At 44.4% G+C, this 13,687-nt stretch overlaps 1 protein-coding gene across 3 annotated transcripts in view; it reads left to right on the forward strand.

Moving 5' to 3' along the window:
- The window catches only part of ERC1 (ELKS/RAB6-interacting/CAST family member 1), a 279,402-nt gene extending 270,886 nt beyond the window's left edge, over positions 1-8,516 (forward strand). For all 3 annotated transcript variants that reach the window (XM_030237938.2, XM_030237939.2, XM_050984981.1), the window contains one exon: positions 1,755-8,516. In XM_030237938.2, coding sequence (XP_030093798.1) covers positions 1,755-1,892 — 138 coding nt within the window. In that variant the 3' untranslated portion in view covers positions 1,893-8,516. The remainder of the gene's footprint in view (positions 1-1,754) is intronic.
- The last annotated feature ends 5,171 nt before the right edge of the window (positions 8,517-13,687 follow it).

Consider the following 13,687-nt stretch of genomic DNA (forward strand, 5'->3'; position numbering starts at 1 on the left):
TTATTTCCATGTCTTGTATTAACATAGTAGAGTTCCAATAAAAATACTAATCAGTTAGAAATAAGAAATGTTACAGAACTGACAGATAATATTAAATTTTTTTAAACCATACAAAATTTAAAAGAAGGTTCAAATAAGATAAGATGGTTGCTCACAGCAGCTGAAAGTGACAAAGAACTTTGGCTTCAGAAGCTGGAAATAAGCTTCAGAATCCATCTGAGGTGGATGTACCTGCTGCATATATGCTTGTCTTGTATTTATAGGAAATATACTTCATTACAAGAAAATCCTATCACTAAACAAATGAAAGAGCTTTTTTGGTGTATAGCACCGGGCAGGGCTGTCTGCTTGAAAGCTTATCCAATCTGTCTATCCATATCATCTGACCCAGTAAGGGACGCTGCTTCTCCTTGTTCTCTGAGGTCCTTAGACCACTGTGAGTACAGTAATCCCTAAAATGCTTGCACAAATTACAGCCTTCCTTGGGATTTTGCACAGTTCACAGGCCAGCATGGACTTTACCAATTGCTGGGCAGCTAAGCAGGTTACTAAAGGCAGATGTTTCCTGCTCTTTATTAAGACTCTCTGGGCCCCTAAATCTGGCAATGGCATTAGGCTCAAAGCAGAAAGCTGTGTTTGCATATGTTGTGTGACATGGTTTGGGACACCACTTGTTGGAGAAACTGTTTATAAACTGTAGACAGAGTGAATAATATAAAGTTTGAAATTCTGTGTTCCGTTCTGAGCCAATTATAGGGATCTGAAGAACGAATGACCCAACAGGAAATGCAGAGTTAGTAAACAAAAATCGTGTATGTTCCACTGCAATTGTGTATAGTCATCTTCTGACTGAGTTAGGAAAGAGAGTTTCTGAAAATTAGTAATTTCTTGGGGAAAATAGAGTTCTGGTTAACTTTGGGTGCATTATGTATAACTATGTGACATTCCTATTGATTTCAGATCAGGAATAATTCTCAAGTAATGACCTATGGAACATTCCATTGTTCATGAATAAAAGTCAAACTTATTTACAGCAGCACACTAGCAAGCTGCTGTATTGCTCCTGGAATATGGTTGCCTTCAGAAAAACATTCTACAGAGGAAGTTTTTCTTATATTTCCCATAGCACAATGTATTCAGGAGTAGTTAAATCATGTGGACCTGGTCTTTACTGGGAAGGTGACAAACCTGGTCCTGTAGAATGAAAAAGTGAAATAAAGAGGATAGAGAGCATTCAGTTCTGGGTGACAGGGTCACCAAGGGGAGATGCAGGTGCTGGAAGTGCCCAGCACGTGTCACCTTATTCTATTTGTGTTTCCCCCAGACAAAGGAAGGAACAATAAATCTGACTCCATGTTCTCAGAAGGCTGATTTATTATTTCATGATACTATATTATATTAAAAAATACTTACAGAATGCTAAAAAGATAATAATGACATAGCTTGGCCCTTATTGGCCAAAGAGTGAAAACAACTCACAGCAGAACCCAATGAAACAATCACCTGTGGGTAAACAATCTCCAAACACATTCCAGATGAGCACAAACAGGAGAAGCAAATGAGATAAGGATTGTTTTCCTTTTTCTCTGAGGCTTCTCAGCTTCCCAGGAGAAAAATCCTGGGCGAAGGGATTTTTCAGGAAACGCAAATGCCACCTCACCTCTGTTAGTTCCCTTCCCAAAGTGGTGGTGTGGCCGAGCCTGGTGAGCACAGTTCAGAGCAGGGGCTGACCGTGTCTCTGTGTGTCCTTGCAGCTGCACAAGGAGCTGGAGAAGGGGGAGAGGGAGAGCTTGGAGCTGCAGGAGTTTGCCAACGCCATCCTGCAGCAGATCGCGGATCACTGCCCCGACATCCTGGAGCAGGTCGTCAACGCCCTCGAGGAGTCCTCGTGACCTCGGCCACCAGCCCACGGAGCAGCACACCAGTGGCCAAGCCAGGCAGCCCACGGAGCCATGGGAGTGGAGAGCAATGTGAAAGAACGCGGAATAGAAACTCCTGGTGCACCTCTGACAAAGATAACAAAGGCAAAAAAAAACCACCCTTCGAAAAAGTACATCCTCTCTAGGTTCTTCCAGTCTATGATTATTCAGCCATTTTTATATTCATCTTCTCACTGCCTTTCTACTTTAGAATCCAATTCCCCATTGACTTTGTTGGTGGTGACTTTTGGATACAGCTAAGCAGAGCTCTTCCAAGTCTACTGAGCAAAGAAGAGGGGATCCACTGAACACAAGCAGCTCTAGTTCTCCATGAGGTTGCAGGAGAGTAGCCCTCACCTTTCATTAATATATTGCTTTTTCCTTCTTGTCTGCTTTCCTCCTTCCTGTTTTTTTTTTATTTTCATGAAAGCTGAAAGCCTGAATTTCATAGTGCTAAAACCAAACCTGAGTGTGCTCTGATTATGGCTCATGGCTGGCCAGCATCAGCTAGCTCAGGTCTTGCTGCCTGTCTCAATGCTTCTTATGTTCTTAAAAAACAGAGTGAGGAAAGGAAAGTTTCCCTCCTTGCTCCTGTTAGTCATTTCTTCTAGCAGCTGGGTGAAAAGGTAGGCATACTGGTACTTTCTGTTTACTTAACTTGGAATTTGATTGTTCACTGGTCTGACTCTGAATTGCTAGGTGGGCCATTTTTTGAGGTGAGTGTTTTCATCTTTTGATTTTTGGGGGGTTTTAGATGAGGTTTCTCATCTTAGGTCTGTGTCTCCTATGTTCTTACTTTATAGAGAGCTCTCTCTCTTCAAGCAGGTGTGGTCAACAGGTCAGTTCCCAGCTTTAACTTGTACAGTTTGTCCAGTTTTTCAGGCTATGACTTTGTGATCACTGACTGTCATCAGAATAGTCTTAAGCATTCTGTAAATGAGAAATTTGCATCATTTAGCTTAAAAGTATAATTTTAAAGCTGAGTTAGGTAAACCAGTAGCATATTTCTTACTATAATTATAACTTAATTTATTTTGGTTTAGCTTTCACTTAGGAGGAATGAGTTTGAGTTCAGAGCAATAACTCTTATGAAGAGGAGCATCTCTGCTGGAGTTGGCACCCAGCTGAGTAGATAGGTGTAAAATCACAGCTTTACTTAAACCAGTGCAATTCTTCTGTGTATATGAGAGGCCTTAGTTTTATTCCCATCCACCTTTGACACTCGTTACAGCTCCTGCTGATAGGTAATATGACCTGAAATCCCAGATCAGTTTGTCTGCAGTTTGGTAGCAAGTCAGAAATCCTATTTTATGAGTAGGACTTGGGTGTTCATTCTTGGACTATGCATTAATGGGGAGACAGGTTTTTTCCTGGCTGCCAGTGGTTATGTGTGTCTGGGGGCATCTGCAGGACAGAGCCCTGTAACATGTCCCCATGTGCTCCCTAAAGGAGCTGCTCCCTTTGACTGGCTCATCTTACTTCAGAGAGTGAGGGGAAGGCACAAGGAGACCAAATAACACAGCAGTGGAAGATATCTTGGTTTTCTAGTCAATAGCTAATGATGAATCTTCTCAGTAAACCTCCCATTCAGAGCCTGCAGTTTAATTCCATATAGCTTACTACATTTTCAGCTTAATCACTTAGCTGTTTTGCTAAGGAAAATGTTCCAGGCCTTTTCAAGAAAGCTGCATTTCTTACATCTCTGGGATCCACAGCACAGCTCTCCTGCAGGTCTTTCACACCTTGTTTTTATCTTTAGAAGTGACCAATTGCTTCCAACAGAAAGGAGATCAGCAAAAGTTTGAGCAAGGGAAGATGTACCTTGTAGTTTTTTCCCAAACAAGCAGTGAAAATTGGGTAAAACTGAAACCTCATGTACCTGTATACTCTATTGAAAACTATCTAATTTAAAATAAATCCCATCCCCATTGATTCTACTGTGATAATTAAGCAGAAGGAGCTGCATTCATAGCCAGGGTGTCAAGGAAGAAGTCTCAAAAGAAGAGGCAAATCACTCTTTTTCCAATTCTTTTGGAATTACCAGTGCTTTGTAAATCAGGAGAGCTAACTTTAGTTCTTCCTGTAATAGCAGCCTGTGTCTGAAGCTTTTTTTTTTGTTGTGTGGTGTGTGAGGGGAGCGATGGGAACCTGGATGTGTGGAAGGGGGGAATGCCGGAAGGGCAGCAGACAGTGACTGTACCACTGCTGGGCCCTGCCTCATCCCAGAGCCACCCCTTTGGTCCCATTCTTTGAGTCAGCACGTTTCGATAGGAGCTGTTGTTTTGAAATCTTTCCTCTTGCATTTTCTTCATCACCCCTAATTACTCACTCCAGGAATTTAATGCTGCCTGTAAAAGCATCAGAGCCATCAGCCCGGCATCATCGGCCACCGCCGCCCCTCCTGACTCTCTCATTAACTTATATGGTCAAATCTCCAGCTGCCCTGGTTCCCTGCTGTAAAACAATCCTTCCTCTGTGAGAAGCTGTGGAATTTCCCTTATTGATGGTTCAAATGGCTCCTGCTTGTAAACCTCTTACTGAGATGTTCCTTGATAGTGTTTCTGCTGGAGGCAGGGGCAGGGGGAGGGGATGGGAGTGAGGGGTGATCACTTCAGGCTGTTATTTCAATTCCCTGGCTTTACTGCATTGCCCACACATTGCAGGGAAGTGCTGCTGCTTCTTCAGCATCTCTAACTCAGCTTGTGGCTGCATCTCTATAGTCCAAAGTGCCCCAGCCAAAGGCCTGGTGCTGTCAGGGCAGCGTGTGCAGGATCTGTGCACCAGCAGCCGGGTGAAGCTCGCTGTTTACACATCTCCTGGCCTCTTCCCAGGGAGGATTTGTCAAGCCTGGCTGGTTTTCACGCTGGCCATTTGGTCCTTTATCTGCCAGCCACACACCTGCTGTTTCTTCCATCTGAATTGTTGGGCCCTGGTGATTTTTCTCGTTAACCACTGTTATCTCCTAGGTCTTGTAGGTTTCCCATCTTAAAGATTGGTCTTAGACCTCTGTGAAGTGCTTTCAGGGAAGGAGCAGATCTCATTTAGGAATAGTCTTGATCTGACTTGATCTCCATTGAACTATTTCGGGTAACCTCTCTGATCCTCTGTTGACAGAGATCCTGTGAATAGCTTGAGGAACTTTGGGGTTTGGGAGGTACTGCTGGCCACAATTTAATGCTGAATGTGACCACTGAAAGCTTTTTCTTTTCACTCGTATGGAGTGCCACACCATTGGCCTTAAGGCAACAAAGGGATTTTATTCTCATAACCCATCCTGGAGTTGCATATGAGGCACATGGGAGAAGGGCCATATGTGGCATACCCTGCATTGCTCATCCAGTTGCCTAACCCACCACTGCTCTTTTAAGATCTTATTCCCAAGTGTCAGCAGCCAGGCAGATGCAGACAGTTTCCTACCAGCAGCTCGAGGAAATCAGGGCCCCTTCCCAGGGACCCTGGGGAAGTTTGCTTTTTCTTCTCCTGTTGAATGAAGTTCCATTTGCTATAGGAGCTGTGAAAGTTTTAACTGCTTTAATATTCTTTCTTTTTCTTCTGAGCTGTCATTTGCAGAGAAACTGAGAGATGCAAGGACTCAGGAGCTGTTTGTAGAAAATTAAGTAGGTCATTTTGGCAGGGTTTGGGCTAAAAAATAACTGAAGCCTCTGAAGCCCACGTACACTGTAAAAGCTGACACTGCAACCACACTTGTTCATGATATCCACAAGTCCAAGTCCATATTTTCCTCTGAATCCAACCTCATGTAAAACACTAAAAGGACACAACACTAGAATTGCAGGGTGAGGACATGAGCCCTGTTTGCCATTGGGAGAAGAATTACCTGGCATGCTCCCAGATGAAGCTCTAAGTATTCTCTCTCATTTTGACTGCCTTTAACCAGCTTTCACTCCAGAAAATGCCAAACCCTCTTTGGAATATCCAGTTTTTGCCAAGTCCTGGGGAGGGAAGGTGAAGGTCCAACGTGATGCGCGGAACCGCGTGCGCCGTTTCTCGTTGCACAGCTGGAATATGCCTTCTCTCAGAAATTTCCTGGTACTTCAGGGCTCTGAAATTTGCACAAGGGAGCACAGACATCATCAGTCTTGTAGAGATAACCCTGGTTGTTGAAGCAAAGGGGCACCTCTTTTCATTTGCCCTGTAATTCCCATCTGGCCTGCTGCTAGTGCTCAATTTGTTGGGAAATTTTTACATCTGATGAGGGTCCCCACTCCTGTACTAATTGCCAATTGCTGCCACTGCAGGGGTCTTTACAGAGGATCTGGAGTCATGCACTGATACGGTTGCAAAGCAAAAATGTCACTACATACAAAAATGTGTATATCCCTGAAATGACTCCAGTGAAATGCTAAAGGAAAAGAGTACAACCAAGGCATCTGATACTGAAAGGAAGCTTCTCCTCAGCTCAACCCCCACTGGAAGAGGGACCTGACGAGGCCGTGGAAGGCTCTGGAAAAACCAACACTGCCCCAGCAGAGCCAGCAGGGTGGGAGGGCCGGGCACGGGGCATCGGGGGCATCGTGCCTGGCAAGGCCAACTCTGCTGACCCCTCTCATCTGCATGGTGAGGAAGAGGAGTGTCAGGGTTTTTTTTAAAACAAAATGATGTTTTTAATTGTTTTTTCCACATAAATGGAAGGAACCTTACACAACAGCAGATCCTTCTGAACAAAATGGCTGTATCCGCTGACTATTTTTAAAACAAAAACAAAAAAAAAAGAGAAAAACTGTTTCAAAACTTTTTAGTGTCAAAAGCATAAACTCAGAAATCCTGACTTTTTCCAGTGTGTGTGGTGAGTGCTGTAACCCTGTCATCAGTATCTCCCCTGACTTTTTCAGGGGTGTTTTTTCCTGTTTTGTTTTCTGCTTGTCGATATTGTCTGTGTGGTCCTAAGGCTGGGGCAGTTACCAACAATGTGTGTCTATTGTCGGTTTGAAACAAAAGATAGTAGTAGAACTGAAAAAGATGTGTTTTTAAAAATATATAAAAATAAATGTCATTAAAAGGAATTCAAGTAAAGAAGCAACAAAGCCGTGACTCCTCCTCTCGGGATTGTATGGAAAAGGATTTGTGGGCTTATAATTATAACCAGTTGCCTTTCACAGGCTTTTGAGGTCCAAGGCAGCTTGGCCTCTTAGGAAATGTTACAAACCCTGTATAAATTCCTGCTTTCCCAGGTTTATACTGTACATGTGTAAGACAGAAATGGGCAGAATGAAACAGTATTTTGGAAGTCAATCTTTTCTGGTAACAGTTATCAACACCAGATGTCCCCTAAGATGGGAACCACTGGTGTGAATGGGCCAAATGCTTTAGCCAAATTTTCTGTTTTCTCCATCCCACTCCTTGATGCCAGGGACATGAGCAAGTGCAGATCTGCTAGTGCAGGTAGTTGTGTGTAGGTTCATTATCAAAGTTGTATTCCCTTGCCTCTGGTGTTGGTCACATGCCCAAGCACATTATGGGGCAGGAAAGGACCAGCAGCCACTTTCTGCTCTGGTTGCATCAAAGACTTGCATTGCTTGAAAGGAACATCATGAGGCTAAACTGGTGTGTGAGATTAACAAAATAAATCCTCACAAATCGCTTTACCTATGAACACAGGTAAAGAATTTCATTAAGTGAATGTATTTTTATTATCAAACTTAACCATGTGCTGTTTGTCCCCATTTTGCAAGTTTAGTTCAGATCTTGAAAATCAAGTCAGTGTTATTTGCTTTTAAGTAGGTATTCCCATTAGGCTCTTGGTGCTTTGGTAGGGCTTTCTGTTCAAAACATTGGTTTCTTTCACTTGGAAACTGGCAAAAAATTGATCTATTGGTCATGTATACTCTTACTTGTTATAAAATGTGCTTATCTTAAAAACCAAATTTGAAGCCAAATTTTAGAAGTAGACATTGCTCCTTTTATCTGCCCCATCTTCCCAGCTCTCTGTGGACAAGGCCAAGTCCTCCTTCCCTCCCTGCCCAGGGGTGGCTGCATTTGGCCCTCACTACACACTCACTACAGTATAACTGGGGAGGCTTTAGTGTAAGATGCCTTTATTTGTCCAGATGCTGGAGGAGGACGAATCCAATGGGACCACAAACAGGGGAATAACTTCTGTGCTAGCCCAACATGCTGCTCCAAGCCCACCAGAACAGTACATTGCCGTTTCCTTCCGAGGCAGTGAATGAGGAGAGCTGCACACCAAGCTCACAAATCATCTGTGGAGTTGAATTCTGTGGGATGCCCCATCCCCTCCACAGACACAGATCCCTCATTTGCTTTGGAAGAGACGTGTTGCACTTTAGTGGAGGGGGAGGCAGGCTTTAGGGATGGGATCTAGTGTGCTTGAATTCCTTTTGGAAGTGACAGCAGCGGGAGACATTGGTGTCCATGATGCAAGTGCACACGCTGCCTTCAACTCGTATGTGTTTTATTGCTGGAGTCATGTTACTGACAGGATAATGAAATTGCAAAGAAAATGTGTTATATTCAACTTTGCCTTGATAATATAAACACTTTGTTCTTTTTTTTTTTTTCTTCTTTTTTTATTCACAGACTAAGTTCATCAGGAAATTATAAAATTATTTAAAAATTCTGGGCCCTGTCTTTATTTCAGTGTGTGTTGCTTGGTGTCCTCTCCTTGTGCCCAGGATGGGAGGGCAGGTAGGCTGTAGGGCTGTTCCCTGACAACAGGCTTGAGGTCCCAGTTGTTGCCCACGTGCACCAGTGGGACAAACCTGCTGGGGTTTGGCTGCACAACATGCCTGGGAATGCTCATGGACACAGCTGGGGCTGCCTGCAAGATGAAGTTGAGTGACTGGCAATCACAGGGGTGTGATTGCCCCTGGACCTCACAGGTCAGGTGAGTGGAGATAAAATAGCTGCTGTTACAGGCAGCTGTCCCCTTTGTCTCTCCTGCCTTTTCCCAAGTCAGTGACTTAAATGTTGCTAATGGGTGACTGAATTCCAGATGTGCATCCCGTGTTGCGTCAGCGTCGGGATCACATCTTCCAGAGCAACGTGCCTGGAAAGCCTTGCTGTGGGAAGGCCAGCAAGACTGTCCTATTGAACATGATCCTGGTGAAACCTGGATGTGGGTCCTGTCCCTCAGGAGCAGAGGAGAGTCAAGGCTTTGTGGCATAGGATGAGCTGTGCTCTCTGCAGCCCTGGTGGAAATGGGCTCTACCCAGTGTCCAGTCTCCAGATGCGTTTTGATGACATGAGAAATGCCTGAGTAATGTCAGTATAAAAACCTCATTTTTCTGGGGTTTTTTGACTGTTCTAAAGAGAATAGCATTGCAACACTGGGTCCCACTGGTAGAACAATGTCCATGCTAAACACACTCCACCAGATTCTCCGCAGCTATCCTGAAGCCCTGACAGCACAGACCTCCCCAAGTTGGGACACTTTCTAACCAATTTCTCTCCATTTCTTTCCCCTTTTGTCCATCTGTACAGTCAGTTTTTCTCTGTGCTTTCTTGCTGGCCTTGTCCCTTCTGATTTTCCTTGAGTCATCATTTCATGAGGCTCTTGAGGTCCTGACTTGTTTCAATACAAGTGACCACATGTGTAGCAGGAACAGGCGTCCTGATCTCAGTGCCTGGACATTCCCTTCCCTTTGCTAATTGGATTTCAATCACTTGGGCTTCAATCAGGCATGTAAAGCAGTGTGTGGAAAAAGGATGTGTGGGGATTAAGGGTCTCAGGAGCTCTGACAGAAAGAGTCCATCAGCCCCTTGGTTCCCAGTCTGGTTTATGTTTGCTCAGGCGTCTTTGGCTGAGAAGGGGATTCGTGATTCCTGTCAGGCCAGGGTGTGCCTGGCTGCTGCAGCACAGTCCAGATCAGCTGAATGAAACCACATGCCACATAAATTTAACCAGTTACTGCACAACAAGGTACCCATCGGTCTGATAATGGCACAAACACCACTTCTGAAGGACTTGTCCTTTTTAAAGGAGTAGTGAAAGGGCAGGAGTCCGAGTCAGCACCAGCAGGGCAGCCCATCCGCAGGGAGAGCTGTGCTAAGGTCTGCAGCCCTGGCTCTGCTGCTTGGTGAGCTGCAGGGCCGTGTCCCCGCAGGCTGACTCATGTTTTGGATGGCCCATAACAATAACACTGTTCGTGCTGAAAAGAGAAGATGCAAACGCCTTTTGTGCCTTATCGGGTTACATTTCATGCATTGTGCAGTAAAACACAGGCATCTGAACAGAGCTGTCTGTGTTGACTGCAGCTACTGTGACACTGAACAGGCAAGGCAGCAGTGGAAACAGCAAATTGTCAGCCCTGGGATCAAGCACACACAGATTGGAAACATTTTCCCTTGCTTATAGGTTTGTAAGGGTGTGCACGGCCCCTGTGTTGCCCTGGTTGCTGATTAAACATGGGCCTTCTGCAGTGCTCTAGCCAGGATGACTTGGGAAAACCTGCTTTTCTAAATCACACCAGGCAGGGAAACTGCTTAAACCACATCTGCAATCCACTGGGAGAAGCTACATATTTAGGATCTCCTGTTTCTGACAGGATTTGCTTCACTTGTGCTGCAGATGCCTTTTGCTTGTGTGGATTGAAGCTGTAGGGGGGCATCAGCCACTCCAAAGATTACCCCAAAACAGTAATTAAAGCAAATTGCCTATGCTAATGATCTGAATGTGACTGGTGACCTTTAGACTGGGATTCTGAGACATCAAGTAGGTCTTCTCACTAGGTTTCAGGATGTTTAGAAATCTCAGGCAAATAGCCAAAGTCCTCTTTCTTTAATGTCTTTAAAAAACCTCAAACTCAAGTAGGGCATATAACCTGGGAAACTGAATGTTTTGTAGGTGAATATACTAAAATTAGGTGCAAACAACTTTTTTGCATGTCAAGCAAACAGAGCCATATACATTGTGTTGGTAGACCTTATTTCTGAATATCCTGGTGGTGTATCATAAAACATAAATGGAACAGCTGGGACCAGCTTGGGTGTAGCTGTGGGATTGCAGCAAGTGATTCTCAGGGCGTGGGCTTTGTGTCCATCTGGTTTTAAGTACATGAGCAGTAGCTTTTCCCAGTGTTTACAATTGCAAGCATTAAAGCTGTTCTAGAAGGTTGACTAAGAAGTTAAATATTTAGGCCCAGGTACTGCAGCCCATTTGTGTGAAGTTGTCACTTACTTCAGTGGGAATTTGGCTCCAAAAATGTCTATGGACACAAATCTCATGACAAGGCAAGTTAAAAAAACCTTTGGCTTCTTTATGTATTGCTCAAAAGGATGGGTGGCTGCTGTAGCTCAAACCCCATCCTAGAAGGATTTTTGTTCAGCTTGAGTAAACCCTTCATTTTCTGGAAGGGCACACCATTTTGGGGAACCACAAGTCTTGGAATGTATATGAACGCTCTTAACCTTTCTTATATAATCCACAGAAGTTGGTTTTAGCTCTCAGCACTGTGTGCTCTCATAGCCCAGTGCACTGAAGTGCACATATGGATAGTCATGTCTGGGCCCATCTGTGTGATCATCTATAAATCCACAGAGCTGCCCACTGGAAACCATGCTTCAGAATGCCAAACCTGCAATGGCAAAAGTCTGGAAATTAGAAAATCTACATGACTTCATGCCTAATATGTCCATGATGCAATTTTCAGTAAGGTTTTTATGTAACTATTTTCTTGCTAGATGCTTCCTTCATTAAGTGTGAAGGATGAATTGATTCCTTCGAACTGGTAATTGTCCAAACCCTACCACTGCTGCCATCCAAGACTACCAGTTCTCTGTCACAAGCCTCTCATTACTTTAAGTTATCCCTCATGCTAGTGGTAGCTTAGACATTGGGAAGGCTGCTCCTGTTTGTGCTGTTGCTCCCTGAGCATTCCAGCACTTCCCCATGCCCATATCTCTGACCTGTAATTGCCCCCACTTATTTCTGGTGGGTTTGACAACCCAACTCTTCACCTAGCAAAGAGGAGTTCTGTTTCTTCAGCCACAGAGCTGAGCTTTAACTGTGATCACACACCGTGGGCTGCCTGAGGCTTGTCAGGAATTCAAAGACTTGGAGATAGGATTTGACATTAACATGGAGGTAAATGGATGTTCTTGCTCTGTTTTTCCTTATTGTCTACAAAGCACATTGACTTTCCCAGCCAAGTCATTCCTGGCAGCAACATAAGAGCCCTTCTCAAAGTCCCCCAAATATGAAATATTTGAGACTACCTGAGAGCTGAAGTGACTGATACATCACAGAAGGGGCACATCTTTGCAGACACTTGTAGGCTGCAGTTGCAAAGAGCTCCAAAAGGCTGCATTGGATACTCAGTGACTAGAGAATGTGCAGTACATGCACATGGGATTGACAGACTAAGTGCAGAAGGAGGTAAATTTAATTTCAGCATCTCATTTTTTTTAGTCTCACATGACTTCAATCAGCTGTTGATGCCATTCATCTATGATTTAAGTAATTTAGCATTAATAGTTACTACAAGAGTGGTGGTAGTCATGGAAGTTTGAGAAAGCTCCTTCTATGGATATTTTGAACTGTTGCCACTTTTGCTGATATTCTTCATTATAAAGTAGCATATTTTGGATTCAGGTCTGTTTTCCCAATCCAGGTGGTGACTGTGTAAGGTGGTTTTCAGAGGGAGCCGGGGCTCAACAGCAGGAACAGCCAGGGAACTTCCACTCAGGCTCATGGCACCCACCAAATCCAGGGAGGTTGAGCTGTAGCACAGCATCACAAATGAGTGTCTGCATTGTTCCTCTCTCCCCCAATCTGATGCCTGAGTGACTCCTTGATAATTTTGACTCTACCAAGGAGTTTATTTGGGGAGCTACTCTCTTGTGTATAAATCCACAAGAATGATACTTGTACAGGATGTCCTCTTTCCCCTTTTTCTTTTGGTATTTTGTTTAAGCATTTGTAGCAGAATGCAGCTGAAGTAGTAACCAAGCTCTTGACAGGTTTGTGCAGAGCTGGGTTTTGCTCCCAAGGTGTCTCTTTGCTGTGCCAGGCACAACTGGTGAACACTCGTGTCTTTACAGACCCTTGGGGCTCCAAAGATGTGAAGTGAACCAGGATGAGTGGGAACTCATGCTGGTATCTCAACTGTCTGCATCAGAGGTGGCCCGACAACAGGATTTTGTATGGAAAACCAAGAATCTCCAGTGAGGATGATGTATGACCATGGCAAGGTCGTTCTGCTGCTCAGCAAGGCTGGAGAGGACAATCATAGCTGGCAGCTGCTGTGTCAGCTGCCATCCCTGCTTTGGATCTCTGTGGGGCTAGGAGCAAGCACGCTTCCTGCCAGTTGCCAGGGCTCAGCTCACTTGCAGCAATCTGTTCAGCAGTAGTAAGTAACTCCATGACTCCCATTGTCTCCTCAGATGACAAACCAGCAAAATGCTTTGAGGCAGTAGTGCCCAGTTTTTCAGCTCTGCCAGCTTTCTGTGTGTCTCAGAAAGCAGCACCCAATTCTGTTACCTTTACTTTTCAATCCAAAGTAGTTACAAATGAGGGGTTTGCTGGTTACTTTGGACAGCCTTCAAGGATCTGGCAGGCGTGGCAAACACAAGAACTGCTACCCCAAATAAAGCACTTGGTGCTGCTGCTCCTTCAGCAGATGGTGGGAAGTTGGTGTCTCCTGCAAACTCCTTTGTGACCACTTCTAGTACAATACTATAAGATGCCTCTTTTTTTCCTGTCCCAGTGATATGAGAAGTGTGAAACACTGCCTTGAGCACAGATAAAAGAAAGACAATGAAAAACTCTTTCCCCTTGTGCATTCAAAACC

The sequence above is a fragment of the Serinus canaria genome, chromosome 1A, assembly GCF_022539315.1.
Source record: "Serinus canaria isolate serCan28SL12 chromosome 1A, serCan2020, whole genome shotgun sequence".
Taxonomy (NCBI): domain Eukaryota; kingdom Metazoa; phylum Chordata; class Aves; order Passeriformes; family Fringillidae; genus Serinus; species Serinus canaria.